Raw genomic sequence first — 27239 nt, forward strand, 5'->3', positions numbered from 1 at the left:
TACCTAGTCAGTCTCCTATTATTCTAGTCAACTCAGGCTAATTCCTACCCTGTTCTTACCTTCATTAGGGCATGGATACACTACTCACTTATTCATTCCACAGATCCTCCCTAAGTCCCCAGTAAGTACCAGACACGTTGTTCAGTGCTGGGGATGCATGGGTGAGCCAGGAACTGACACGGGGACTGCTCTCCCGATCTTCACCATCTAGGGGAGAAGACATACGTTAACCAGGCAGTCATGCAAGTGAAGGGGTTATTCTAGACTGTGGTATTATGCATTAGGAAGAAACAGAATGGTTTTCTTTGAGAACACTAAATAAAAGCACCTGACTCCCTATCTCCCCAGAGACAATGAGCTCCTCAAGGGCAAGGAACTTGCCAGCTCTATCATTATGTCCCCAGCACCCAGCACAGCACCTGACACAGAGTTTCTGGATCAAGGGAGATGCCCATTGCTGGAATTGAGTCATGGAGACGAGTCAGAGCTGGGCCAGCAGCTAGTGGTATTTGATGAAGGAAGCACTGAGTCACTGAGCCAGGCCTCCCTACATCCATTCTCACTCGAGTGCACCTGTCTCCAAGTCTAGCACACAGACAGTGAGCAGAGAGCTGGGCAGAACCCGATGTTCACAGCTCTCAAGGAGACACCTGATGGACTAAAATGGGTATGAAATTGGCTATCCCACTGACTTCTCGCACCAGCTCAGAACCTCACCATTGATCACACATCAATTGGGCAAGTTGCCTCATCCCTCTGAACCCTGGTTTTCTTATCTCAACGGGAAAATGACAGAGCCGAGGGTTAGAAATTTTAGTTTATGTCAATTTCCCCCCTAAAATTTTAAGGTGAGTTGAAGGAACTGGCTACAGGGTGGTGCTTGGTGCATTCCCAATGACGGGGGCAATTTCGTACTCATTTCTTTTCCTGACGGTTCATTTTCCAAGGCCACAGCCTAACAAATCACGGGGCCAATTAGTGTAAGAGAACCAATTGATCCTGGTACTCAGGGAGCTCAGCCCACCACCTCAGTGGTTTGGCGGTGTATTTGGGGAGATGCTGCACAGTACTAAATGGGAAATGATTGGACAGATGCAGCTATAAATTGCAGAGCGCTCCACTACCCTCAGCTTGTTTTAAGTAGCAATGTCTGGCAGCAGTAGGAGAACTGAAGGGTTGGCTATCCTGCCTTGAAAAGAAGAGCAAAGCTAGCAGGAGCCAGGCCTGCCCCCTCATTCTACACATGGGAAAATGAAGGCTTATTGAGGGAGCAGATGGGACTGGATACCTAAGATTTTGTTATTTCACTGCTGTATTCTCTTGGCAAACTCCTCAGACACAGGGGTGTGGAGAGGGCTGGCTGTATGCCTTTCCTAGGGCTCCTGCAATGAATAACCACAGCCGAGAGGCTTACGCAACAGAAATTTATTGTCTCATCATTCAAGAGGCTACAAGTCCAAGATCAAGATTTTGACAAGGTGGATTCCTTGTGAGGACTATGGCAGAGGATCTGCCCCAGGCCCATCTTCTAGTTTCTGGTGGTTTGCTAACAATCTTTGGTGTCCCCTGGCTTTTAGACACATCACTCCAATCTCTGCCTTCATGTTTTCAGGGACTTCCTCCCATGCATGTGTCTGTGTCCAAATTTCCCCTTTTTATAATGACCAGTCATGTTGGATCAGAGGCACACTCTATTCTAATATGACCTAATTTTAGGTAATTTCACCTGTAGGGGCGCCTGGATGGCTCAGTCGGTTAAGCGTCTGACTTCAGCTCAGGTCATGATCTTGGGGCCCTGGGATTGAGCCCCGCGTTGCGCTCTGTGCTCAGCGGGGTGTCTGCTTCTCCCTCAGCCTCTGCTCCTTCCCTGCTTGTGTGCACGTGCGCTCGCTCTCAAATAAATAACATAAGGAATAGCATGGAGGACATTAGGAGAAGGAAGGGAAAAATGAAGGGGGGGAATCAAATGGGGAGACACAAATCATGAGAAACTATGGACTCCGAGAAACTGAGAGTTTTAGAGGGGCGGGGGTACGGGGATGGGTTAGCCCAGTGATGGGTATTAAGGAGGGCATGTACTGCATGGAGCACTGGGTGTTATACACAAACAATGAATCATGGAACACTACATCAAACACTAATGAAGTACTGTATGGTGACTAACATAACATAATAAGATAAAATTTTTAAAAAAGTAATTATGCCTGTAATAACACTATTTCCCAATAAAGTCACATTCTGAAGTCCCAAAGTTTAGGACTTAACTAAGAATTTTGGGAGGGCACAATTCAACATATGAGAATGACAAGTCCGATCACAGAATCTTGGAGCTGGAGAGGAACCACCATTTCTTAAGCATCACTAGGTGCTGGGTAGTATACTAGGAATTTTACCAGAATGATCTATTTTAGTTCTCTCACCCAATCTAATGGAGTTCTGGATGAGCGTGCCAAGGTTCAGAGAAGCAAGGTGATCTGTCCACGTTGGCACCAACAGTCCGTAACAGATCTAGATTTCAGACCTGTGGCTGTCCAAAGTCATGTGTTGCTTCAGCACCCAAATGTCTCAGTAAAATAGATCTTAGAAACCGTATGTACCATCACCACCACCAGTTACCCACAACAATTTACAAATGAAGACACCAGGACCTGAATCCAGCCGTCTCACTCCTAATCCGGTGTTCTTTCCATTGGCTGCATTGTATTTAGTCAACATACTTTTTTATAAGTTTCTGTCTGGCATGCAGCACTTCATTGTGACCAAAGCAGAGGTTAATTTCAGACTGGTTACAACACAAAAAGTAATTTTCCATTAAATATAATGACCTAGTTTCTGCAGTGACTTGTAGCAAAACATGCTGTTTCATTTCCATTCATCCACACTCATTTACCTACTTGTTAATGATAATTTTACACCATAAGCTAAAATGTTGAAATCGTTGGTTATATTACTAAACACCTACAAGGGTTATTAGGCCTCTTCATGCAGAAAGAAACAGAAATAAAAATAAGAATTTTAGGAGAATGAGAATATGAGCCGTTGAAAGTACATTCAAAGCTACATTCAATGCACAGAAGCTGTAGGGCCTGGAGCCATACCTAGCAATAATCTAGGGTTGGTCTACCTGATCCGCAGGGAGACCTGGGGTGAGTTACACAACCTCTCTGTGTCTCGGTTACCTCAACAGCAAAAGGGGAAGAAACGATATGGAAGGTAGTTGTATGGAGTGGAGTAAAGGAGGATTGCATACACAGGCTGCCTGGCATGGTGCCTAGCACAGACGAAGCACTCAGAATAGTACCTTTTCTCTTTAATATAATGAAAATAAAATCTGAATTCTTATGCATAGAGAATCTTCCAAGTTCCACCCGCCCCCAGAGTTTCAGAAGTATAAATTGTTCCCGTATTTATTCAACCTGAACTTTTAAAACTGTTGTTGAAGATAGAGGTCCTGGCTGATGTTTATTTATGCTGGCCATGGGAATGCAAGGAGCAAAGGGAACAGATGTCTCTAACTATAAGCACTTCAGAGCGCCCTAAACGGCCACTTATGTTTTGGACCCCTGGTTCCTTGGGGTGGACTTGATAGAGGGCTTTTGTCTGCAGCCTACTTTCAATTAAGCTCTTGAAATGTTCAGCGCCTTAGTTTCTCCTGTTCTCAGAGAGAGGGAGAGAGAGTGGGAGGTAGAGAAAGAGGCATGCTAGGATCTGTGTTTGTCTCCAGCATACCATCATGAAAATGTTCAAGCAAACAGAACATTTCACCTTTTGCCATATTTGCTTTCTCTGACTCTCTTTCTCTCTAGATAGGTTAGAGATCAATAGATTACTGGATAGCTAGGTAATAAATAGCCACATTAGGTGTGTTCATTGCTCCTGGGCCCTTTCCGCGAACGGTGGTAGGAGTCTAGTTTTAAAGTCATGAGTTCATGTTGATATTTCCAAATTCAAATTTAAAATTATCAGGTTATTTCTTAACTTTTCTATTTGTATCTCATTTTTCTTTCACTGAAAAGCTTGCTTTCTAGTAACAGTGTTTTTCTGTACTTGTTTTATCCTAATACATGTCCAAAGCAAATTCAAAATTGCAATTCAGTATTAAGGACTACTAACCATTAACCAGGCAGAGACTTGAGTGTCAGTGAGAATTGCTCAAAGCCCATGCCAGCCTGCTGTTACTTGGGCAAGTCACTTCTTTCTGAGCCTGCTTCCTCCTAAGACCGGGATAATGAGATCACTATATCATTCCAAAATCTCAGGTGCAGATAATACGAAATCCACCTCCAACAGTCTTGGGGACCAAAAGGAATTCACTGATTTATACAGGTGAAAATTACAGGGTTAAATTTCCCAGGATGGCACCGCCCAGGTTCTTTGATGATGTCACCATGTTTGAAACTCTCCCTAACCCTCAGCTCCTCTCGCTTTCCCAGTAGCTTGATTTCCCAGTAGACTCTCCTCCTCAGCCGCCTTTGTCTACTCCAGGACAGTTACCCTGTCAGCTCTAAAGAAGGCCTCACCTGAGGGAAGCATGCTTGGTGATTAGATACTGTGTAGTCCAAATAGATTGAGGATCTTAAACTCAGTTGCCTGGGGAAAAAAATCCCAAGTATTAAGAGTCTGCCATCTACCAGATATACCATTAGATACTTCAAGTGATCTTCCTCATTTCCTCTCCATGAAGGAGTGATCATTCCCATTTTACAGGTGAAGATACTGAGGCTCAGTGAGATAAGGTGACTCGCCCATGGCCACAAAGCTGAGATTCAGATCCCTCCCTCACACTACATGCCTCTAGGAAATGGGAACAGGGACAGCATAATATGCAAACTCCTCTGAGTATTTAGCAGAAAAGGAGCCCCTTCCCTTCCACATACATACACATAGGCTGGCTTTTGAGAGCCCAGACTATTCCTTGGTCATTCCAGAGTGCCTGGTCCCAAAGGGCTCTGGGGGACAAATAAGAATTGAATAGCAGAGGACAGCTAGTCCAACGTCCCACCAACAGTGACTATGCTGGAGCAGCAATCCTTAGTCATGGGATGTGGAATTTGATGGAACCCCGGGGTTAGGAAACTAGTGTTTCACATGGAAGCCAGTTTCCTGTTTCAGGTGGTTTTCACGTCTCTGGAGCAGAAATCTGCTACATTGTCACTTTGGTGATTGCTAATTGATGAGGCACACCTGGTTCCACTTTGCTTGTTAGACAAATTTAGGCCCAAATCATAGGTCTAGGATGCTCTCAGCTAGTTAACTAGCTCATCTCCCTATTTTTAGACAACGACTTCTCTCACATCTTTCTGGAGCTACGTGTTTATTATTTTTGGGGGGGTGTGTGTTTTAGTTTTTATTTAAATTCCAGTTAACATACTATATAATATTAGTTTCAGGTGTACCATATAGTAATTCATCCCTTCCACAAAAAACCTGGTGCTCATCACAATAAATGCACTCCTTAATCCCCATCACCTATTTATACCACCCCCCACCCACCCACCTCCCCTCTGGTAACCATCCATTTGTTCTCTATAATTAAGGGTCTGTTTCTTGGTTTGCCTCTGTCTCTTTTATTCCCCTTTGCTCATTTGTTTTGTTTCTTAAATTCACACGAGTGAAATCATATGGTATTTGTCTTCCTCTGACTGACTTATTTCACTCTAGCATCTATCCGTATCAGTGCAAATGGCAAGATTTCATTCTTTTTATGGCTGAGTAATATTCCATTGTATATATAGACCACATCTTCTTTATCCATTCATCAGTCAATGGACACTTGAGCTGTTTCCATAATTTGGCTATCGTTGCTAATGCAGAGCTGCGAGTTTATATCATACATTATGAGAGCTACTAAGAAGCTGTCTGTTATAGTTGTTGTGTTGTTATAAAATTTAAAAAGGTATTTAAAAAGTGTCTAGAGCAAAACAGCACGTAAGTACTTACTGAATACAACCTCCTCATTTTAACAGCTAAGGAAGTAAAGGCTTAGTGAGGAAGACAGTCCTAGAGCCAGTGGGTTTGAGTGGGGGGCGCGGGGAGAGACTTGGTCTCGGCATCCTGCTGACAGACTCATTCATTCCAATGATTCATTTAAAACTATGTACTGACAAACTCCTAGAGATAGAAAGTAGAAGGTGGTTGCCAGGGGCTGAGGGAAGAGAGGAGTGGGGTAGTATTTAATGGCACAGACTGTCAGTTTGGGAAGACGATGAAGTCTAGAGATCACAGTGGTGATGGTTGCAGAGCAGTGTGACTATCCTTAATGCCAAGGAACCGGACACTTAAAGATGGATAAAATGGTAGATTGATGTTATGTCTATTTTACCACAATGAAAAGTATATATGTACTGCTTGCTTGCTCTATGTCAGGCACTGTTTGATGCTCAGGATAAGAGGAGGGAAAGAAGATATTGTTGCTCCTGTCCTGGAGCTGTTCGGTATATGTATCCGTATCCATATGACACACTCCACAACTGCCCCCTTGGAAAAGTCCAGGAAGCTAAGAGGACTTACGGCATGGGAACCAGGTCCACACTGGAGAATCAGGGAAGCTTTAGAGGAGAACAAACATCTGTGCTGAGGTGTGAAGGAGGAGAGGGAGTTGAGCTTTGTAGGGGGACTGAGTGGCCAGTGCACAACCCTGACGTGGGAGGGCGGTACGTGCGAGAGTCTGAGTAATGGCCAGGGTGATGGGAAGCAAGGGGGGCTGTGGTGAGAGACCCTGGGGAGGTGGACCAAGGCCCTGGCAGAGATTTTGTTCTTTAGAAGAAGAGCCATGAGCAACCTTTGATGTGTTTTTGGTTCAAGATAGCCTTGATCAGATTTGCCAGATATTCTCTCAACCCCTTCATCTGTGCTGGGACGATTAGAGTGGAGGGCAGCAGAGTGGGGACCAAGGCTGCTGCCCCGATCCAGGCGGGAAGAAGCAGCCAAGACCCAGGTCTGGTAGTGGAGAGGGAGAGGAATGGACAGAGTGAAAGATATTGGGAGACGCACTTGACAAGACGTGGTTGTGGGGGCTGAGGGTGACAGAGGCCGGTGGGCTCAAGGACGACTCTCGAAATGTACAGATGGCTGTGCACACAGTGTTCCCTGAGTCCAAGTCAGAAAGAAAGAAGCATCTTACGTTCTTTCTTTATTTTAATACTTACTAGTATTTTATTACTTATTGAATTCTTGGTACTTTTGTAATTTTTTAAAAATTACCATAAATAAGCAAAAAGTCAGATTCTCAAAATCACTGTAGTAATTCTTCAGAGAACTCTCGTGCAGATTTTGTTGGTTGTATGTCTAGACTTTTTATACACGTACGCGGATATGCATATTTTTTTCCAAAAACAGGATCATATTGAACATAGTATTTTGTAATATGTTTTTTTTTAATTCAGTGGATATTGTGAATATGTTTCCATGCTGAGAATGCGTACGTTCCCCAGATGATTTCCAGTTACTGCATATTATTTCATTGTACAGCACAATGCAGTTTCTATGACCAGTCAGTGCTCAGCATTTCAAGTATTTCTAATTTTTCAGGATTCAAACAGCCCTGCAGGGAATATCTCTTGTCCAAGCCTTTGCCCCACACACATCTTATGTTATTTACAGATAATTGAATCCCTAGGAGAAGAATCATGGGTCAAAGTTTATGCATGTCTTTAAGGCATTGAAATATACAGCCAGTCTGCCCTCCAGAAAAGTTGCACCAAATCACACTCCCACAAATAATAAAAATAACCATAATGGCCAACATCTACACAGCCCTTACTACGTGCCTCGCACTGTTGCGAGCCCTTTCCATCTCCTAAGTCATCAATCCTCCTAACAGGACCATGAGAGAGTTATTATTATTACTCCCATTGAACACATACAAAAGCAGTAGCCCAAGAAAGTCTGTTTCCCCACACTTCTGTCAACACTGGGTATTACCTTTTTTTTTTTTTTTTAATTCTAGAGGGGGGAAATGACATCCCACTTATATCTGGTATATTTTATATGAATTAATTTAATATTTCCAACAACCTTTAAGTTTCTCTGTCATTCTTCATAGCATACAAAAAAGAGAAATAAGTCTCAGAAAGTCAGAATGAGTTGCCCGGAGCTACACATCTGGGAAATGATAATGCTTAAATTTGAATTGTGTTCTCTTTGGCTCCAGAGTTCATATCCTTCCCTCTGCTATCACACTGCCTCTTCAGCTAGAGACTAGTATATTTGGAAATGTGGTTTTGTCCTTGAATAAAACCTTCTAGAAGATTTCAGGATGGGAACTCAAGGAAGAATTCACTCGGACCGGCTCTGTTGAGCATTTGATGATGGGGTGCCTGGGGGTGGTACAGAGGTTGCTGGGATGCGGCAAATGCATCCAAAAATATGTTAGAAAAGAGAAAGGCCTTTATAATGAGCCTGGGCCTGCCTTTGTCTTGTGAGGTTTTAACTACTGTAATTGCCTGTAGTGTGAAGTAGTGTGTTTTTCATGTATCTATTTTTATTCTGTGTCTATCTGCGTATCTGCTTTTTTGTTTTGTTTTGTTTTTTGTTAACTCACTCAAATCCTGGTGGGTATTTTTCCTGTGAATAGTATTGCCTCGGGAAAGCGCGCACTCCCATACACGCACATACACACACACACAAATAATATGAAGGCTAAATGGGATGGAATTTATTCTTTAAAAGAAAAGCAAGTGGTAAAGTCTGAGCAGATGACTTTCCAATCCATACTGTATTTAATTGGTTGTATTGAACCATACTACAAATTAAGTCTCCTCTGTAATTTATTCTGTCAAATGGTAACCCTCCAAACAATTTGATACCTCATTTAAACATTGGTAAATGGCTCATGGAGATGCTAAGGAAAAAAAAAAAAAAGATTTAATGATGATCAGATAAGAAAGCCTCTGTTCACAGAATGAATCCTCTGCGAAATGTCATGAATTAACCTGATGCCATCATTCACTGAGCATTTATTGAGCAACTACCTTGTGCAGTGCATGCCTTCAGATGGCTTGGTTCTTCCTTCCTTCTTTCACTCATCAAACTTTATTTAGCAGTTCTGTTCAAAAGGAACAGTATTAGGAGCTGGGATTCCTAGCTCAGCCTAGGGAATCAGACATGGATCTTTCTCTCAAGAAGGTAACATCCCCAAAGGAGAGAGAAAACAGATGCACAGATACGTTCTCCACATGTCCTGTTCTCAAGCCCTAGAGGCCTTTGCGTCTTAGTTCTTTCTGTCTAGAATGACATTTCCCCTGATTTTCTGGAGACTTCCCCTTCACCTTCGAGATTCAGTTCAAGGCCAACTCCTTTGTCAAGTCTTCCCTGATGCCCCTTCCCCATCCCTGCACACCTTTAATATAAGCTCGTCTTATTATATATTGTGGTTGTTGGTTTCTTTGCCTGCCTGTTCTTATGAGATTGCAAGGTTCTCGAGGAAGGACCTATGTTATAATATCTGGGTGGATGTAGTGCCAAGCATGAGACCAGGCACCCACCAGCTATTCGGTAAGTACACACGGTATGAATAACTGGATGAAGGCGTAAATGTAAAACAAGATGAAGACATGTGAAGCATCATAGATAGAAGAATAAATACAGTGCAGTGAGATCTGGGACAAAAATTATCACGGAGGGAAATGGGGAGTCAGGGAAGTTTCCTTGGATGAGCAAGCTGTTGGAGCTAGACTTCAAGCATATGTATGATTTAGTTATGCAGAGTCACCAAAGCATGGGTGAGGGGATAAAGAGGGCAATCGGCAGAGAAAACATTGTGAATAGTGGCACAGAGGTGGGGGAAGTACAGAACCCAGAGGGTCAGTGATGGGCTCTTCAGACTGTTCGCAGCCTGGGTCACCTGAAGTTCAATGGTGGGAGGAAGGTCAGATGGGACTGAGGAGGCTAATCTGCAGTCTGTCTTCAGAATTCTTCAATAACAACTTTCATGCACAGTATAACAAGGAGGTTTCAGAATGGGAGACATGGAATAGGCCTTGGCAGACAAATAAGATGTTGTTGAAGACTGTTTCTAAAACCAAATACCTGCTTTGATTTTTGGCAGTACTTTAATAACTAGACTGTTTTTCTAAGACAAAAAAAAAAAACCTGTTTTCCAAAGGAAGCATGGAAGAAGGACGACCAGACTCTGCCTTTCCTCTCCCCCCACCCCGTCTGGCCCAGTTATTCTTTCCCCCTTCCAGAACAACTCATGCTGCCCCAGAAAGTCCCCGCAGAAACACTCCTGGATGAAACGATCTTCATTTCCCATGACGAAGGGCCTCACCACACCTTTCCAGCCTGACTTCTCAGCAGACACCACAGAGACCCACAAGCTCCCAAGCGCTCGCTCCCAGAGCATGCTGTCTTGACCTTTTTCTTTGAGATTCTTATAGCAAACTGGCCTTTACCCCAAACCTTCTGATTTATGACCTCTCTCTGACCTCCGATACCTGCCGGAAGCCAGAACAGCTTTGGCTCTGGCTCCTGGCCAGCTCTCCCCGTCCTCATCCCAGCCTCTCAGGGATCATGGCTTTGTTGCTGGACTAGAGAGGCAGGAATCTAAGGAATGGAGACACTGATCCTACATCATCTTGCTTTGTCATCCTTCATAGGGAAAGTGAGGGCTGCATTTAGGACTGGTCCCTCCGGAACTCTCTGACCCTCAGTATTTTCATAAACACAGTTGAACAATATGATGTTTAACGTTCCTCTGGCTTTGATAGTGCTGATAAAATCTACTTGAAAACATGGAGCAATTTTGAGCCTCAGTGAACAGGTATTTGCAAGATTCTCTGAGTTGCCAAGATGAATGCAGTAATATGACCATAGGGGTTATCTTGATTCTGATGTGTCTGTATTATGTCTGCGCAGTTGAAGTTGGAGAAAGTGGAGACATAGCCCCTCAATGATTCTTCGTTTCCAAATAAATGAGCCGCTTTCACAGGAATCCTTTTTAACGTGTCATAAAATTAACTATGGGAAAAGATAATGTTACAGATATCTTTAGGCACTTCAGGCACGCACAGAGCTACACTTGGCAAGGCAATATTAGGAAAATGTTTTGATTCTAAAACACTTAATGAGGATTCCCAGATAAATTAAAGCATCTCCATCTGCTGTCTTGCATAGTAGGTGATATTTTACCCTTGCACAATCATCTCCAAATCTCATTCCACCAGGAAGACTTCTAATCACAGTTTAATTTTAGAGCAATATTCCACTTGGCAATCAATAAGCTACTGTCGTCAAACTTTGATTTAATAGGAGACGCAGATAACATTGTCCATATTATGCAGAGAAAGAAATACTTTCTGGAAAGGGGAGAGAAGGAGGATGTCTTTGTCTCTCACTTTCCCCTACTGCATACCATTCTAGTTCACAAAAGCCTATAAAACAATAACCCCGTGTTGCTTGAATATAAATCTCATGTTTTACATCAACACCATGAAGAAGCCACCGCCCTTTGAGCAGCTTTCCTCCACCAGCTAAGTATGTCCTCTTAATAAAACAAGAATAAATGGGTTCTGAGTCTTTTACTAACAAACATTTCCTTCCTCACCAACTTTATTTGGGTCAGGATTCATGAGAATTATACAGTTGTCTTATGGCCGATTAGGGGCAAGAGTGGCCAGGCGGGGACACCACCCTCCAAGCATGATGTCCAGTGGGCAGTGGGCAACATGACAAGGCATGATGAACCTGAAGAGAGAGTCCTAAGAGTAGTCAGAGAGGTTAAGGTGCAGCAGCAAATTCTACGGCAGAAATGATTCATGAGGTTAGAAGCCTAGAAAGATGGCAGCAGTCTAGGAATGGACATTTTGGAAGGTCAGGGCCAGGGGTCCAGAACTAAGGTGCTGGCCATCACGAGAGCCACGTGCCCACTGACCTGAGAGGCTGGCTGTGTGGTTCACGGTCCTCATGGCTAAAGGATCTGGGGTGACGGAACAAGACCTTCCAGAACATCTACTCCTGTGATTCCCACCACTTTCATAACTAAGTCACCTTTGTGTTAAATGTCTCCCTCCCTCCATGGACTCAGTAGTGGCAAGGAATTTTGTCCACCAAAAAAATGTATTTATAGTCATTCACTTTCCCATTTGAATTATTCAAACCCAAACTAAATGCTAAAGAGAAGGCTCTCAAAGATAAACTAAGGAGTACAACAGTAACCTGATACAATTCTAAACTTGGCATTTTCATTTGCATGCACAATGACATGTGTTGTCTTAATTAAGGATAGTTATAAATTTCTGTTTCACCTTTTGAAATGTTGAAAATTGCTTAGGACTTCTTTTTATTACTTTTGATGACCCAAGGAGATCCTGGGCTTTGGGTTAGGAGCCTTGATCTGGTACAAACTTCTCACTGGATAGAAGACTAGACAAAGGTCCAGAGAGGTGCAGTGAGTACCTTGTGCTCACACAGTGGCTAGAATTCAAGCCTCTTAATACTTAATATAATAAAAAGGCCCCTTATATAAGGACTTGAAGCACATCATTTAATGCCCAGCTGCCTATGTAAGCCTTTACACAGAGTACTGTCTACTGAGGGTTGCTTTAAGTAGGTTTAATACAGGAAAATGGTCATAAAGATGATCATCGCCAACAAGATGGCGAGCATTTGTTGAGGCTTAGGTAATAAAAGAAGATCAGTTTCAAAAGGTTTTCTAATTACTGGTCAACTATCCCAGTTTACTCTTGAGTTCAGCAACTGTGGGTCAAGCACAGCGCAAGGTTCTAGGATGACAGAGTTGAGGAAGATGGAGCCTGGTGGGGAAGGCAGACCAGGAATCAGGCAAATCTATCTGAGAAGGAAGGTCTTTGAAAGCAAGAGCGCAGGGGGCTGTGTGTGAGGAATCAATTAGGAATCTGGATATCAGTAGAGACTGAAGTTCTATGGAATTATTTCTGCAGGGGGAGGGAAAGCAAGCCTTGTTCAGGGGAGGTTTCGCAGAGGTGGTGCTATTCAAATGTCTTTTTTTAAAGATTTTATTTATTTGAGAGAGAGAGAAAGAGGTGAGCAGAGGGAGAGGGAGAAGCAGACCCCCACTGAGCATGGAGCCTGAGGAGGGCTCGATCCAGGACCCTGGGATCACGACTTGAGCCAAAGGCAGCTGCTTAACCTACTGAGCCACCCGGGCACCCCTCAAGTGTCCTTTTAAAAGGGACTAGGATTCAGGCAAATGGGTAGAAGAATGGGCATTGCACACAGAGCAACCTGCCCATGAAAAGTCTCAGAACTAAGGGAGTCCACCTCTGGCCCAGATGGTGACTCTGGACAAGATAGAAAAAGGTGTTCGTTCCTTAAGACACTGTCACCATCTGTCAGGAAAGGGTGGCACCCATACACGTTTACAGTTCTGTGACTTTGAACAGCGCCCCAGTATCCGTACAGAGTGCCACGCTTCCAGCACAGCGCGCAGAGGCCTGGGCTGTGGGAGTGTATTAAATATCACACCAGCGCCTTGCCTGGGCCGTGTCCTGAAGCGAGCTACAACCGGAGCCTGCCCCACTGAATTATCCTGACTGGCCCTGGCAGGCTGAGGAAGCCCCTGCCACAGATGTGCCTTCAGCATGTGAGCAGTCCTGTTTTTCTCTCTGGTCACAGCACTAAGACCATGGAGGGAAGCCTCCATCTCTCAAGGGCAGGCGCGGCTCTTTTTCCTTCCATCTGGACCCAACAGCTTTTTCCAAAGCCCTTCGGGCCTGTTCACACGTAGCTGAAACACATCTCCTATTGATCAACAGCTCGAAGGGAAAGTCTCGTGAAATATGCTCTTCCTTTTGTCTCCACTAGGCCCTTCAGCATCATCATGCTGTTCACGAAATTTCCTACATTGCAAAGGACATCACAGATCACCGGGCCTTTGGATATGTTTGTGGGAAGGAAGGGAATCACAGATTTGTTGCCATAAAAACAGCCCAGGCGGTGAGTATCCCCATCCGAGGAGGGCTCCTCTCCTAGTAGCTTTAGGGGACAGTGCGTCCGGTCACGCTGTGGGTCTTTGAAGCCCGCCTCTGATGTAGGTCGAGACCATGCTGATGCTTAGGCGCCCATGTCCAGAGCATAAATAGCCTCGGAGCAAGGAAACGGGGGGCTCAGGCCCATCCGGTCTTCTTCTTGTTTTTTCTAATGTGTATTTCATAATGACTAATTATTTTCCTTTCTGATTAAGCTGGATGGAGGCACCACTATACAAATAAGTTTCCTTGTGTTCATAGCCTCATTTAAAAAGAAAATAAGAGAAAACAAATAGCTGTTTTGCATAAGGCCTGCCCTAATTTTATTGTATTCGAAATTACTAATAAATAAAAGCAGTGCCTTTTATGCTTATGATTATGAATTTGCAAATATAATTAGTTGAAGAAATGAACTTTAGCCTAGATGCAATTTGCTAAACCAATATAAACAAGGTAGAATTAATTAAAGATGGAATGCTTTCAGTTTAATAGGAACAGGAAGGGCGGGGGCTGTAGCCGGCAAAAAACAGAAACAGGCCTCTCTGGCTCAGGACGTTTCCCTTACTAATGCACTTTATACCCCCTTTTACTCCAGGCTGAACCTGTTATTCTGGACTTGAGAGATCTCTTTCAACTTATTTATGAATTGAAGCAAAGAGAAGAGTTGGAAAAAAAGGCACAAAAGGATAAGCAGTGCGAACAAGCTGTGTATCAGGTATACCCGTGAATTTCTCTGAGCACCAGAGAAGATTGGGACTTAAAATATTAACAGACGTGAAAACTGATAGTCAGGGCTTGTCCTCCTGCTGCCAAGTAGAAATAAACAAAGATGAAAGGTTCCCGTGTAAATTACAGGCACCGAAAGCACGCAGTTAGAGATGATCTTTTATTCTCTGAAATCCTGGACGTGTTCGAGAAAGTGAAATTTTGAATTCCAAGGAAGATTTCCGGGGGAGGAGAACAGAAAGACACAATTGCTTTTGCTGTTGTTAAGGGTGGGGGTGGGGGCGGCTACAAGATGGCTCGTTTTTCCTTTGTGGGTTGTTTTGTGCCTGAAATGACCCAGCAGCCTCTCCTCTCCAGAGCCGGTTTCTTTACTGTCCTGTAATTTCTGAATACAGTTTCATACCTCTCCCTTTATTTATATCCTCTGCTTCTCAACCTCCCTTCTTTCGCTCTGCTGTAGACAATTTTGGAAGAGGATGTTGAAGATCCTGTATACCAGGTAATTTCTGGAAGCCGTCGGGGTTTTAGGGTCAGGAGTGGCGAAGAGCCCCTGACTGCAGAGCCTGGAGAGGGACGAGATTGGTTCCCAGGGTGAGGGCTGGGTCTCCATGAAAAACAAACAGATGTTTGGCTGACATCCGTGACATGAGATCTGGAGATACGCTTCTCCCTTCTTGCCCCTGCCTCGGCCCCCCCACAGTCTATAAATATGTGATCCCAGAGCGGGGTGTTTTCGGGAGTGTCTTGAATATTCCAAGTTCATTAGGAGGCTTCTCTGACTTAGGAACCAGGGCTGGGGACTGAGTTTTGGTGACTTTGGAGTACAAGCAGGGCAGTTTGTAAGTTTTGGGAAGGCTGTGGGGGCAAGTCTCTGGCCCCTCTGATGAGCCAGCTCGTGCCATGGGCGCTGTTGGGAGGAGGGTGAGGGAGACCCTAGAGACGTCCTAGCCCATAGATTTCCCTGAACTCTGCAAGGTTGCAGCCCAGGTGGGGCCAGAGAGATGACTTCTCTTGGATCCAACTATGTGCTCTGTACAAACAGATGCAGAAAGAAGGGAAGAGGAGGCCTCCCACCACCAACCCCAAACCCACTCATGCTTATTCCTAAGGAGAGAAAGCCAAAAAATGGACTTGTTGGACATAAAACCCAAAACTTCTGTTTCTAACCAGACATACCTGGGTTGTGTGTGTGTGTGTGACACATGCATTGTTATTCAGTGCCTATTTCCACACAGAAAGCTGGTATAGCTGTGACAAAAATAAAATAATATGGATAAAATAAGTAATATAATATGAATAACTTGAAGTAGAAGTATCTAGCCTATGTGGCTTTTAACAAAAGCCAAAGATGTGCCTAACTGCATGCCCTCCCTCTAGAATGCTGAGGGCGAGGATTTGTCTAGAACATGAGCTCGTCCCCTGGCTAACTGACTCACAGAGACTGAAGAATATTGCCCTGTTTGAAATGGCCCGGTCCTTTAGAGTCTGAAACATGCACAGGAAAAAAAAAAAAAACAACCGATTTTCAATATTTAAAACTCAGAATGTAAAATCAGGTGATATCTATGGGATGAGGAGGTTTGTCGTTTGTAAGCACTTCCGGGCCAAGTGAGGATGTTGGGCTTGAGAGAAGCAAAGGGGGGCAATTGCTGTTACCCAGATTACGAAGTTGGGCCACTAGATGTTCCCAGGAGATGTCATTCGCACTCAGCAGCGTGGCACATGCAGATATTACTGAGAGCAAGTGCCGTCGCATGAAGAGGCCACATCTCCAGAGAGATACGCGGGGTCCCATGCCCTCACGGCCATCAGACCCTTACCTTCTTCCTTAGAAAAGGCAGGAGTGTGCAAGGCACGTGCAGTGTTTCAGTGATCCCCTTGTCTCTTGAAGGTGTTTTCTGCTGCAACTGTTTCTTTAATGCTCACTGTGATTTGTATCCTAAATTCCAAATGCCTTTTTTTCCCCCCTCTCTCTTCTTCCCCTCTGACCTCTCCTCTCTGGCCGCACCATAATAGTACATTGTGTTTGAGGCTGGACACGAGCCAATCCGTGATCCTGAAATGGAAGAAAACATTTATCAGGTATAAAATCGCTTCTCTCTCTTTCCATTACGCCACTGCCTCCTTCCGTTGCGCGGACAGGTCCCCAGAACCTGGGGCATGCTCCTCACAGGGTCTCTCCATGCTCTAGGTCATCCAGGCTTGGTCAAATACCTTCCTCTGAGTTGGCTTTTACCGATTGACCAGTAGTTTCTACGCCTTATTGTAGAAATGTTCAATCGCCCGTTGAGTGCGGTGTTTTAATTGTTAATGGATCTTAACTATTTTCAGTGGACTCAAGAATCAAACATTCCATTGGAATAAAGTAATCCAGGAGGGTCCTTCATTTCTCCAAAGAAGGTGCTCATCAAATTTCTTTAAAAAGCCAACTGCACTCCTGAAAATCAAGGACAAATTCAAAACGCTGTTGCAAAACAGCACTGGGAATATTAACTGAATAAAAGAAAGTACAGCTCAAGGTTTCACGCCTCCTAAAGGGAAGGTAAATTAATATTCTTAAATGTCTGCTCATGTGAAGAGCACTGCACACACTTTGTGATTCATTTAATTCTGACAAACATGCTCTGAAGTAGGTATTTAATCCCGCTTTTACAAGGGGAAACTGAGACTCAGAGACGTTGAGTAGCTTCCCGGGGGCTGTATAGCTATTTAGAGCTGAGATCAGACCCATTATGAGTGAAGGCAAAACTCACACATCCTCCCCCATGCTTTTCCATCAAAGAGTTTGAGAAATTGCATCATAGCAACACATCAAACAAATATGACAACATCCAGTTTTTCACTAATTAGAATTTTAGCCTGAATTTGAAATATAAACATTATGGAAGAAGGAAAAAATTTATTTAATAAGTGATTTTAATTTTCTTAATTTACTCAGTTGTGCGGTCTGCTTTTCTGCCTTGGGCATGCATTACTTGTGTAATAAAAGTAAAACAGATTTTCAATTTCTGTCTAATGCACAGAATTCTAAATGACCAAAGTATCACATCAGCTCTACCAACAAGTCGGCTTAAGCCAGTCCCATGGAGTAATAATCGAAGTATTTCTATCCCCTGGAACTGTCTGGATTGGATGCAAGTGGGAGGTTGTGCTCTGAAGTTTTGTTTAAAATCATCACTCACAAAGTTTCCAGTCTTTACACAGAGAACTTGCATATTTGTTCTCGGTGTCAGATTTTAAATTACTACAATCTTGTGGTGTCTGAATATGGGGCCAAAAGAGCCATTAACCAGTCATCCTCTGAAGAAAAAACACCTTTCAAGACAAAATTAGGCTTTTCAGCACAAGGTTTCTGAATTCCAACCGAGCAGTAGTTGGCGGGGCTCCCACTGTGCCCTGTGGGGGGACTGCTGGGAGTGTGGGACATCCTGTGTGCAGGAAGAATTCGTCTAGGCTGGCAGAGAACTGGGCTCTGGTTCTGGCCACATCACCACCTAACTTTGGCTGAGTGGTAGTGGGCAAGATACTTGCCCTCTCTGAGATTCCCTTTCCCCAGTGATAAGGTAGGGGAGTAATTTCTCCATAACTCACACTTGGAATGAGAATGAAGCAAGATCATGTGAACGATGTACAGAAGAGACTCTATCCTGGGTCACACAGTGTGTGGATTCAGGATCTTAGTCCAGGTACCAACTCAGCCATTCATCCAGCTTGTCGAGTTCCTTTCTGTCTCCGAGCCTCAGTGTACTCATCTGTAAAATGAGCAGCCAAGACTGAAGAGTCTCGACGGGCCCTTTGCTGCTTTTTGTGACTCATGCCTCATCACAGGACAGTGATTCTTTAGAGAATCATGTTGGCTTGCTTTACGGGGCAAACAAGACTCTTAGAAGTGTGTGTGTGTGTGTGTGTGTGTGTGTGTGTGTGCGCGCGCGCGCGCGTGGTCTATAGCTACTTAACATTTATTGAGTGCTGACTGTGGGCCGGCTCTGTGAATGGGGTCTACATGCAATATCTTATCTCTCACAACAAGACTGTGTGGCTTGAGCCATCATTCCCACCTTACAGACAGAACAGTGGGGCTCACACAGATGAGGTGCCTTGCCCAAGGTCACAGAGCTATAAGACGTGGCCCCCTCACTCACAGCCAGGTCTCTCTGACCTCAGTGAATAAATAAATCCCAAGGTTCTTTTCAGCTCAGAATATCCTGATGCAGTTTCATGATTAGCTTCTGTGTAGGTATCAAGTCACTATCTAAAAATCACACTTGTTTTAACAGTTCTGACCTCCGGATCTTCCCGTCAGTCCATCATTAGCAGGAAGGTACCATTTAAGGAAATGAATATTTTATCACCCTCTGTTCTCCTCTCTTGCTTTGCCAGTCAGCTGAGCCTCAATTTGCTTAAGGAGAGATAAGCTCTTGGGCCTGAAGATAAGGCTGGGCTTTTAAGGAGCTGCGATTAGGATCCGGGCTCCTCTTTGTGTTTTAAGAGCCTAGGAGTGAGTGTTCCATAGCTATTCCTCCTGAGTAGATTGCAGTGTTTCTTATTCTTCAGCTTGGCCCAGGGTGGTCTCAGATTTTCATCCGTTCCATTTTGTGGAACGAGGCAGACCTTATCACTGGGACAGACGAGGCACCTGGGGCCTAATCCTTGAGCTGTTTTGTGGTCTTGGGCGAAGTACATAACTTTTGTATCTCAATCTCCTGGGCTGTAAAATGAGGGACGCTACGTCATCTGCTTCTAGAAGTGATGCGAAGGTGTAAAGCGCTTGGTACATAGTAGGTTCTGTGTAAATGTTGGTTCCCTTTACTTCCTAAGAATGTCATCGGTACCCGATGCTGTTCAAGATGTCTTATGATGATGTATTAAGTGAAGTAGAACATGACTTGCTCGCCTCCTCCTCTCAGAGAGCCTAGCAGAAAGTTGCAACCTCGCCTGACTTTGCTATTTATAACCGCTGCGTAAGGGAGGGAGAGACTCTTGAGTAAATGTAACCTCTCTTTGAGGATCAGTAGTCTCATTTTCCAAACTGGATTAATAATAATAATTGTCTTTCTTTTTGCGTGCACCAGAAAAAGTTATCCGTCATCTTTTTTAAAACAACACAGAACCTTGCGGTACAAGGGTTTTTACACCTCACTTAACGTTGACCCTTGCAATAACTCAGGAGGATAAGAATAGCTATGATGACTATCATTTTAAACCGTAAGGAAATCAAATCCTCCAATTCAAGGGCTGGGCCCAAGGCCAGAGCCTCGGCTTCTCAACCCGGTATTCTGTAGCACGTTAACAAGCTTCCTGCGCCAGCAAGACCGCAGCCTTCCACCCAGGCATTGTTCACGTTCCTTGGTTCGAAAATCATTTTTAATCGCCCATGATGTGTCAAGTATTGTTATTTTAAAATGATAAGTCTCTGCTCCTGTGTCACTCAACCCTTAAACTGCCTCTCTAACACTCTTAGGATGTTGCTGAGCTCAAAGTGTCTTCTGTACCTATGGTGGTTAACGTGTAGCTTTGACAATAATCCCACATCTGTTAACTCCTTCATTCAGAGCGCAGTTATGGATGGTGCACCTAGCATGTGCCGGGCACATGGGGATGGGCTAGACCGTGGCGTGGTCCCGACCCCCCGGGAGTTTCTAGGTACCCCCTTGAATGTCTCCAACAGCGAGGTGAGAAGACTGAGGTTCAGAGAACAAAGGGACACTCTGAGGTCCCACAGCCTGTGGCAGAGCTGGGATCAGGAACCAGATCTCCTGCTTCCTTTTGGTTCAGAACTGTTCTCACTCGCTCTGCAGTGTCATGTTATGAAATGGTCTACAGGCAGAAGGGACCAGCCAGGTAGCGAGGAGAACCCGGACCAGGCTCTCTCTGGTCTTCATCCCTCGGGCACTTCTGCCAGTGTTCTGCCCTTAGCACACACATGGTATACGTTTGATGCTTAAACATTGCCTGTGTAACCGGTATTTACCGATGGGGAACAGGCTAGTGAAATATCTGTCCTGCCCTAGCTTACAGCTGCAGTGTGGTTTGACAGGTCCCACATAAGATAAAGCACATTTTATGCTCATGTGAGTAGCCCGATTTCTTTCCCACCTCCCCCCAGTAAAACAAGGAGCTCCATTCCATCGTGGGCCATATCCAGCGTGTTCGCCATCATTGTCCCGGGCAAAGCACAGAGCACAATGCATAATAGGTTCTTGGCCACTTTGATTTTTTAGTGGAAGGCTGTAGCAGAGGTTACAGAGGGTATAGAGGAAGGCTCCCACCAGGTAGAGAGCCAAGCAAGGCTCCCGAGAAGACTTCCCAGCCGACATAAATCTTAAAGGACAAACAGGCAGATTGATATCTCACCCATGGGAGAGCCAAGCAGCAAAGCTTTTTCAATTATGCACAGTTTGGGTTTATCCATCCTGCCGCTTCTCCTCCATTTGCAGGGATAATTGAGAGTCAGCCGCGGTTCAACTTGCTAAGTGCCCATAGTGAGCCGTGAATTACGGGGAACAGAAATGCTGTTCATTTTGCGCAGGAAAGGGTGAGCTAGTAAAAATACAAGTGTGGGCTGGTAATTTATTGGCCCTTGTTAACAAGGGCTCGGTAGGCATTCTTAGAGGATTTCTTTTAGATGGCGGCCGGTTATCAGGAGCAAAGAAATTACGTTCTTCATTGGCTACCTGAGAGCTGAGATTTGCAAGAGCAGCTCAGAAAGTGCATTTTCTGCATCTCCATGCTCTCTCATAGTCCTCTTTTCTGCAAAAATGTGCACAACCTTTTGAGAGTGTAGAATGTGATGTCCAAGAAAAAGAAGCAGTGGGAACAGCTATGGGGACAGTGGGGACTGTCTGTATAGTGTCGTAGTTAAAAGGCCAAGTGCCAGGACTCCCACTCTGGCAGCCCCGCTCATCTGCAGGACCCCTCCTCTGCTTCCTTTTCCTCCTCTGCAACACAGTTGTCATCCTTACCCAACTGACTGGTCCCAAGGATTACATGAGAATACATGTAAACACAAACATTCAGAACAGTGCTTGGCAGACAGAAAGCACCCTGTCAATGTGAGTTCGTGCCTTGTCTGGTAGCCAGAAAGAGCTGGGTTTGAAGCTCATCACTTAGCTAGCTTGGAAGCTTTGGAAGAGTTTCCCTAACATCTCTGAGCCTCACTTTCTACTATGTAAAGTGAAGATTCTAATACCGAGTTCTTAGGATTATTATAAGGATTTGAAGTTAAGCTGATGAGAGTGGAAACAGCAAAGGGGACTTGAGGAATGAGCTGAAATTCCTCCTTCTTCATGTGGTAGAGTTGGCTGGTCCAAGCCTAAAAGACACTTTTTCTGTTTCTTCACTGTTGCCCACATTTCTGATGATATATTTACCCAGAAGACATTTACCAAATGCCTACTGAGCTGCAGGCACCATGCCTCCTCTTGAGGAGCTCCGAGTCTCATGAAAAGGAACACAGATGAGCAGACAATTGTAAAATCACTACAGGCTGAGGCGTCCGATGGCGGTGTGAGCTGCCCTGTGCTGGGTGCTGGGAAGCATGAGTGGTTGCTTTCAAGCCAGAATGTTTCGGTGTAAAGCCCTTGATTGACTCATTAGAAAAGTATTCAACATGTCTACTGTTGTTAGTGTTACAGAATACGTTCTTATACTTACTTATATAATGTATCAGTGGTGAAAGAAGCCATCATTCTAACACTTTACAGTATTATAGGTCCTAATAGTTTTCATTTATCATCTCTTTTCTCCTTTGATCCCCACAATAACCCAAACGAGAAGCAGAGCCAATAGCACCCATTTTATAATGGTGAAGCTCAGAGGAGCTAAGTGACCCGCACGGGGTGATAAGTTACCAAGTGGCCCAGTAAGACCAGATGGATGAGTCAGAGGAGAGAGGGAGGGAAGAAAATACAGATACATATTAAAAAACAATTGAGATTTTCCGGATTCTTGTCTTACGCTTTTCATGCCATTGATGACCCCTTTTCTTGGAAAAAAACCTTGTGCTGAATATCACGTGACTTGTCTACGATCCCAGCAGAAGCCATTCTTGATACTGAGACCTTGATATTTGCTATATTTTAAATAACCTGGATCTCAGTCTGTGCACCAAGCAGCTTAAGCTCAGCCACAAACTAATTTTAATCACTTCGCACAAGTCAGAACACCTTTCTGGGTCCCATTTCTGTCTTTGGTGAAACGAGGATGATTTTTATCCACCATGTGACCCCTGAGGAGACGTCTCTGCAGCCTCCTGTTCTGTGATTCTGTGAGGAGCCCAGTGGCAGAGACCCCCTGCAGACATTAATGAAGTGATTCACACACTCCTCCCTCATCCAGCTGTCCCTAGGGAAGGGGCCTGGCCTGCCTTTGATTTGGGACCCTCGGGCCTCGGGGGCTGTTCTCCTCCACACTCAGCCAGCCTGGAGTTGGAGTGGGGTTGCTTTGTTCTTTGAAAGTGGAATATCAAAGTGTTTTGACTGTGTTGAATTTGGTTTTTCCACAGGTTCCCACCAGCCAAAAGAAGGAAGGTGTTTATGATGTGCCAAAAAGTCAACCTGTAAGTGTAAGTATACCTTCTTTCTTCTGCCAGGTTCCTGTAACCCCCATTCATATGAAACTGTGTCTACCACCTGAGGAAAGAACCCCTCTTCTGGATATAAGTGTCACAACTGGTAGAGCTTTGCCAGGGTCTGCATGCTAAGGACTCCTCAGTGAGTCAGAGGGAAGGAGGCACAAGGTGGAAATGGTGGGGCTGAGGAAGAGGTGCCAGTCTGGACCAAGGTCTGGCCGCATGAGTGGCAGTGAGTTGAATTGTGCAAACCACTATGTCTGAGGGCCTCAAGGTCTCAGGTGTGCAATGACAAAAGTCTCCCGCCAAAGACTATATTATACATGGTCAGATGGGGGCAGTGTCTCGATCCTGGGAAGAGGGTTGCCATCCAGTTGGAAAGTAGTTGACGGGTCTCAGAGGGACAGTCGAAGAGCTGGCCAAGGCCTTTGGCGTGTGTGAGGGTGCAGCCAGTGGACAGAGCACTGTGAAAAAGGCCATGTGTAGTGGGCTTTCTAAGAACTCAGGAGGTCCACTACCTCTAGACCCCATCAGCTGGAGGGACTCCTGGAAATGGGAAATCTCAAGCTCTGTGACACTGCCCCATGCCACTGCGAGGCCAGGCTCATATATAGGACCTCCAGTTGGCCCTCAGAAGGCAGCCTCAGAACTTTTGCTCCGGGGGACGTATGACTTGGCCACAGCCCATGTAAAAAGAACTAGGGTATTTAGTCACTGTTGATCTCAGCTCAGTAATGAGTAGAAAGAACACAGGCTGTGAAGACAGACCCTTAGAAATTCCAGCTCCAACCCTAATCGGACTGTTGTGAGGCTGAATGACGCTATCTGGGACATTGTTATTGGTTCTGGACCCCACCCTGTGAGAGACATGAAGGCACCCCTGCACGTTTCAAGGTCAGATCGATAGGGCAGTTTGAATCCCCATTCCCAGGGGAGCTGCAGAAGGACATAGAAATGCTTGGCCTGGAGAAAAGAAACCATAAATATGGAGATGGGAGTGCCAAGGGCCCCTAGATGGAAGAGGGAGTACACTGTTCTGTGTTGCCCGGCTCATGGAACCGAGACTGGTGAGGGGCCCTGCAAGAAAGCCACCTTCAGCCCAGAGGCAGAGTGACCTTCCTGAGCGGTGGGTCGGAGCTGTTAAGGGTAGAACAGCTGGTACGTAAGGGAGTGAGCTCCCCGTCACTGGAGCTGGGCAAGCCTCTGAAGACCACCTGTCAGAAAGACTGGGGGGACTCAAATGGGGAGCAGGTAGAGGGGAAAGAGGAGCTCTGTTGTCCCTTCCAAGCCTGAGCTGCTGTCCTCTTGAGTTGAAAGTGTTTCTGGTTCGTTCCTACCCTCCCCTGCCCCCGCTCGTCTTTTACCTGGTGAAATTTCTTCCTATCAGCCTCCATTTTTTACCCACTATCTTGCAACCGCCATACCCCACCTAAATACTACTTCCGGAAGCCAATGTGCGTTAGATTTCGTGAGAAAGCATATCCAAGTGCAGGGCCCTTCTCCAAAACTTGAGTCTACAACGTAGTAGAGAACGTGCACCACGGTGCCCTTGGAGAAAAAGCTCTTTTTCTCCCTGAGGCCTTTGCATTTGTCAAGCCTCCTTGTCATTGTGACTCTGGTCTGTTCTCCGTATTTCCATTTGCTTCAGCTCCCATCACACAGCTCCCTACAATTCAGTTTGTGCCTAAATTGCCTCACTTGCCCCTAACAGGTTTAGATATGTGAGGAAACATGCTCCATTTGCCGCCTTGGTTTTTGTGAACTTATTAACCAGTCTGGCCATACCATCTCCATGCTTAATAGCTCAAAAAAAAAAGAAATCCAAACTCCTTAGCCTGACATACACAACACCCAGATGCCACCCTCAGCCTGTACCTCTTGTCTACCTCCCCCTGGTCCAGCTCTACTGAACTCTGCAGCCTCCTGAAGTAGCCTCGTCCTCCCCTGACATCCCAGCTTAGCTTCAGGCTCTGGGGGCTCAGGGAAACTTTCTGATCTCACCCCTCCCTCTGTGCTCCACTCCTTATCATTCCTCTATTTTAACAGCACTTGGCACACAGTGTCGAAACTCTTCTCTTTGCACATTACTTCCAGGAGCTTCCTCAGGTTCCTGAACTACCAGAAGCAAGCCCAGGGCCTGGCACATGGAAGCCGGGCATGATACAGCCGTGCTAGGAGGTTTTCATAAACATGCAAATGACTCTGCCCTGTAGAAGGAATTGATGAAAATCCCTGGTACTTTCTTTTAAAGGGAATTCCCTGTTTTTCTGACTCTGAAATAGGCATTAAGTAAACGTGCTAAAGTTTTGCTTGGGAACTATCTGGGCTGCCTGAGTGGCCTGCAGGAGCTCCCAGCCCTCTGTTCCCACAGAGTCCTAGAAGCATCTGGGCCGAGGCTGGCTTTTTCATGAACAGTTTCAACATTTTTAAAAGCCAAAGAGAGGTTGCAAGTCAAAAGCACCAGCTCTAAGGGAGAGAGAGGCAGATGCTTGCATTTGGAATCTCAACTCCTGCTCTTAACAACCTGTGGGACTACTCCTAAGTTCCCTTGTTTCTCTGTGCCTCACTGTTCTCATCCACCAAAAAGAGGAACTGAACCCAACTTACTAAATGGTTTTGAGGAGAAGATAGCATATGGGTTGGAAACTTGATCCCACTTGCCTAAACCTCCCAGAGGTACTTTAAATATCCCACATCCCTCACTGTTCTGGGATCTTCCTGTCCTCCAGGCTTGCCCCTATAGACCTGCCTCTCTGATGAGCGCATATTCCCTAGGATTCCTTTGTGCTCTGAAAATCCCTGCTGTGATCTTGCTGTTTGCTCCTTTACCACCTGCTCCTTAGCCAGAAAGACAAGTAAACCAAAGACAACCAAATTAGTGCATATTAAGCAGCTTCCAAGACGCTTGGGGCCCTCCACAGGTTTCCCACCAGAAGGGAGACTGCCCTGTGGTGTGTTGCACTAGATATCCCTGGGTTTCTTCTTCCTTGGGTCCAAGTCTGCCCAGAGCCCAGTAAGTGACTTGGTGTGGGGCAGTCGCTGGGGAAAACCACAAATCAGCCCCAGAAGAAATGGCCTGATCTTCAGCATCAGACCTGGGTATGCTCTCATCCTGGCCACCTACCGAGGGTCCTTGAGTATCTTTTTTCATCTCTAAACCTCAGTGTCATCATCTTAAAGAGAAAATCATGCCTGCCTTGTAGCTTTGTTTGGAGGATTAAAGGACACATTCATGTAAAACCCTTAACAGAGCATATGGATTAGATTAAATGAGGACATTTCCGTGTGTTGTCATTACAAGCGATGCACCGGCAAACAGTTCTCACCGAGCAGGGGAGTGCAAGTATGCTAGGTAATTGCACACCTCCTCTGGGAAGCCTTCTTTACCCCAAAGTAAACCTCCACCCCTCCACCCCCCACCGCCGGAGACCACTGTGCTCCTCTTTGCAGTGATAACAGTGCATTGTTACTTTTTCTTAATGAATCCATGTGAGCCCTTGACTTTGATTTTTTTTTTAATATTATTGTGTTATGTTAATCACCATACATTAAATCATTAGTTTTTGATGTAGTGTTCCATGATTCATTGTTTGCGTATAACACTCAGTACTCCATGCAGAACGTGCCCTCCTTAATACCCATCACCAGGCTAACCCATCCCCCCACCCCCACCCCTCTAGAACCCTCAGTTTGTTTCTCAGAGTCCATAGTGTCTCATGGTTCATCTCCTGCTCCGATTTCCCCCCCTTCATTCTTCCCCTCCTACTATTTTTTTTTTTCTTAACATATAATGTATTATTTGTTTCAGAGGTACAGGTCTGTGATTCAGTAGTCTTACAGAATTCACAGCGCTCACCATAGCACATACCCTCCCCAATGTCTATCACCCAGCCACCCCATCCCTCCCAGCCCCCACCACTCCAGCAACCCTCAGGTTGTTTCCTGAGATTAAGAGTTCCTCATATCAGTGAGGTCATATGATACATGTCTTTCTCTGT

At 45.1% G+C, this 27239-nt stretch overlaps 1 protein-coding gene across 13 annotated transcripts in view; it reads left to right on the forward strand.

Annotated features, from left to right (window-relative positions):
• Positions 1-27239, forward strand: part of DAB1 (DAB adaptor protein 1) — a 1119086-nt gene that overhangs the window by 1039346 nt on the left and 52501 nt on the right. For all 13 annotated transcript variants that reach the window (XM_032427988.1, XM_032427951.1, XM_032428047.1 and 10 more), the window contains 5 exons: positions 13783-13914; positions 14542-14661; positions 15133-15171; positions 16689-16754; positions 23176-23235. In XM_032427988.1, the coding sequence (XP_032283879.1) occupies positions 13783-13914; positions 14542-14661; positions 15133-15171; positions 16689-16754; positions 23176-23235 (417 nt within the window). The remainder of the gene's footprint in view (positions 1-13782; positions 13915-14541; positions 14662-15132; positions 15172-16688; positions 16755-23175; positions 23236-27239) is intronic.

The sequence above is a fragment of the Phoca vitulina genome, unplaced genomic scaffold (assembly GCF_004348235.1).
Source record: "Phoca vitulina isolate PV1807 unplaced genomic scaffold, GSC_HSeal_1.0 scaffold2, whole genome shotgun sequence".
Classification (NCBI taxonomy): domain Eukaryota; kingdom Metazoa; phylum Chordata; class Mammalia; order Carnivora; family Phocidae; genus Phoca; species Phoca vitulina.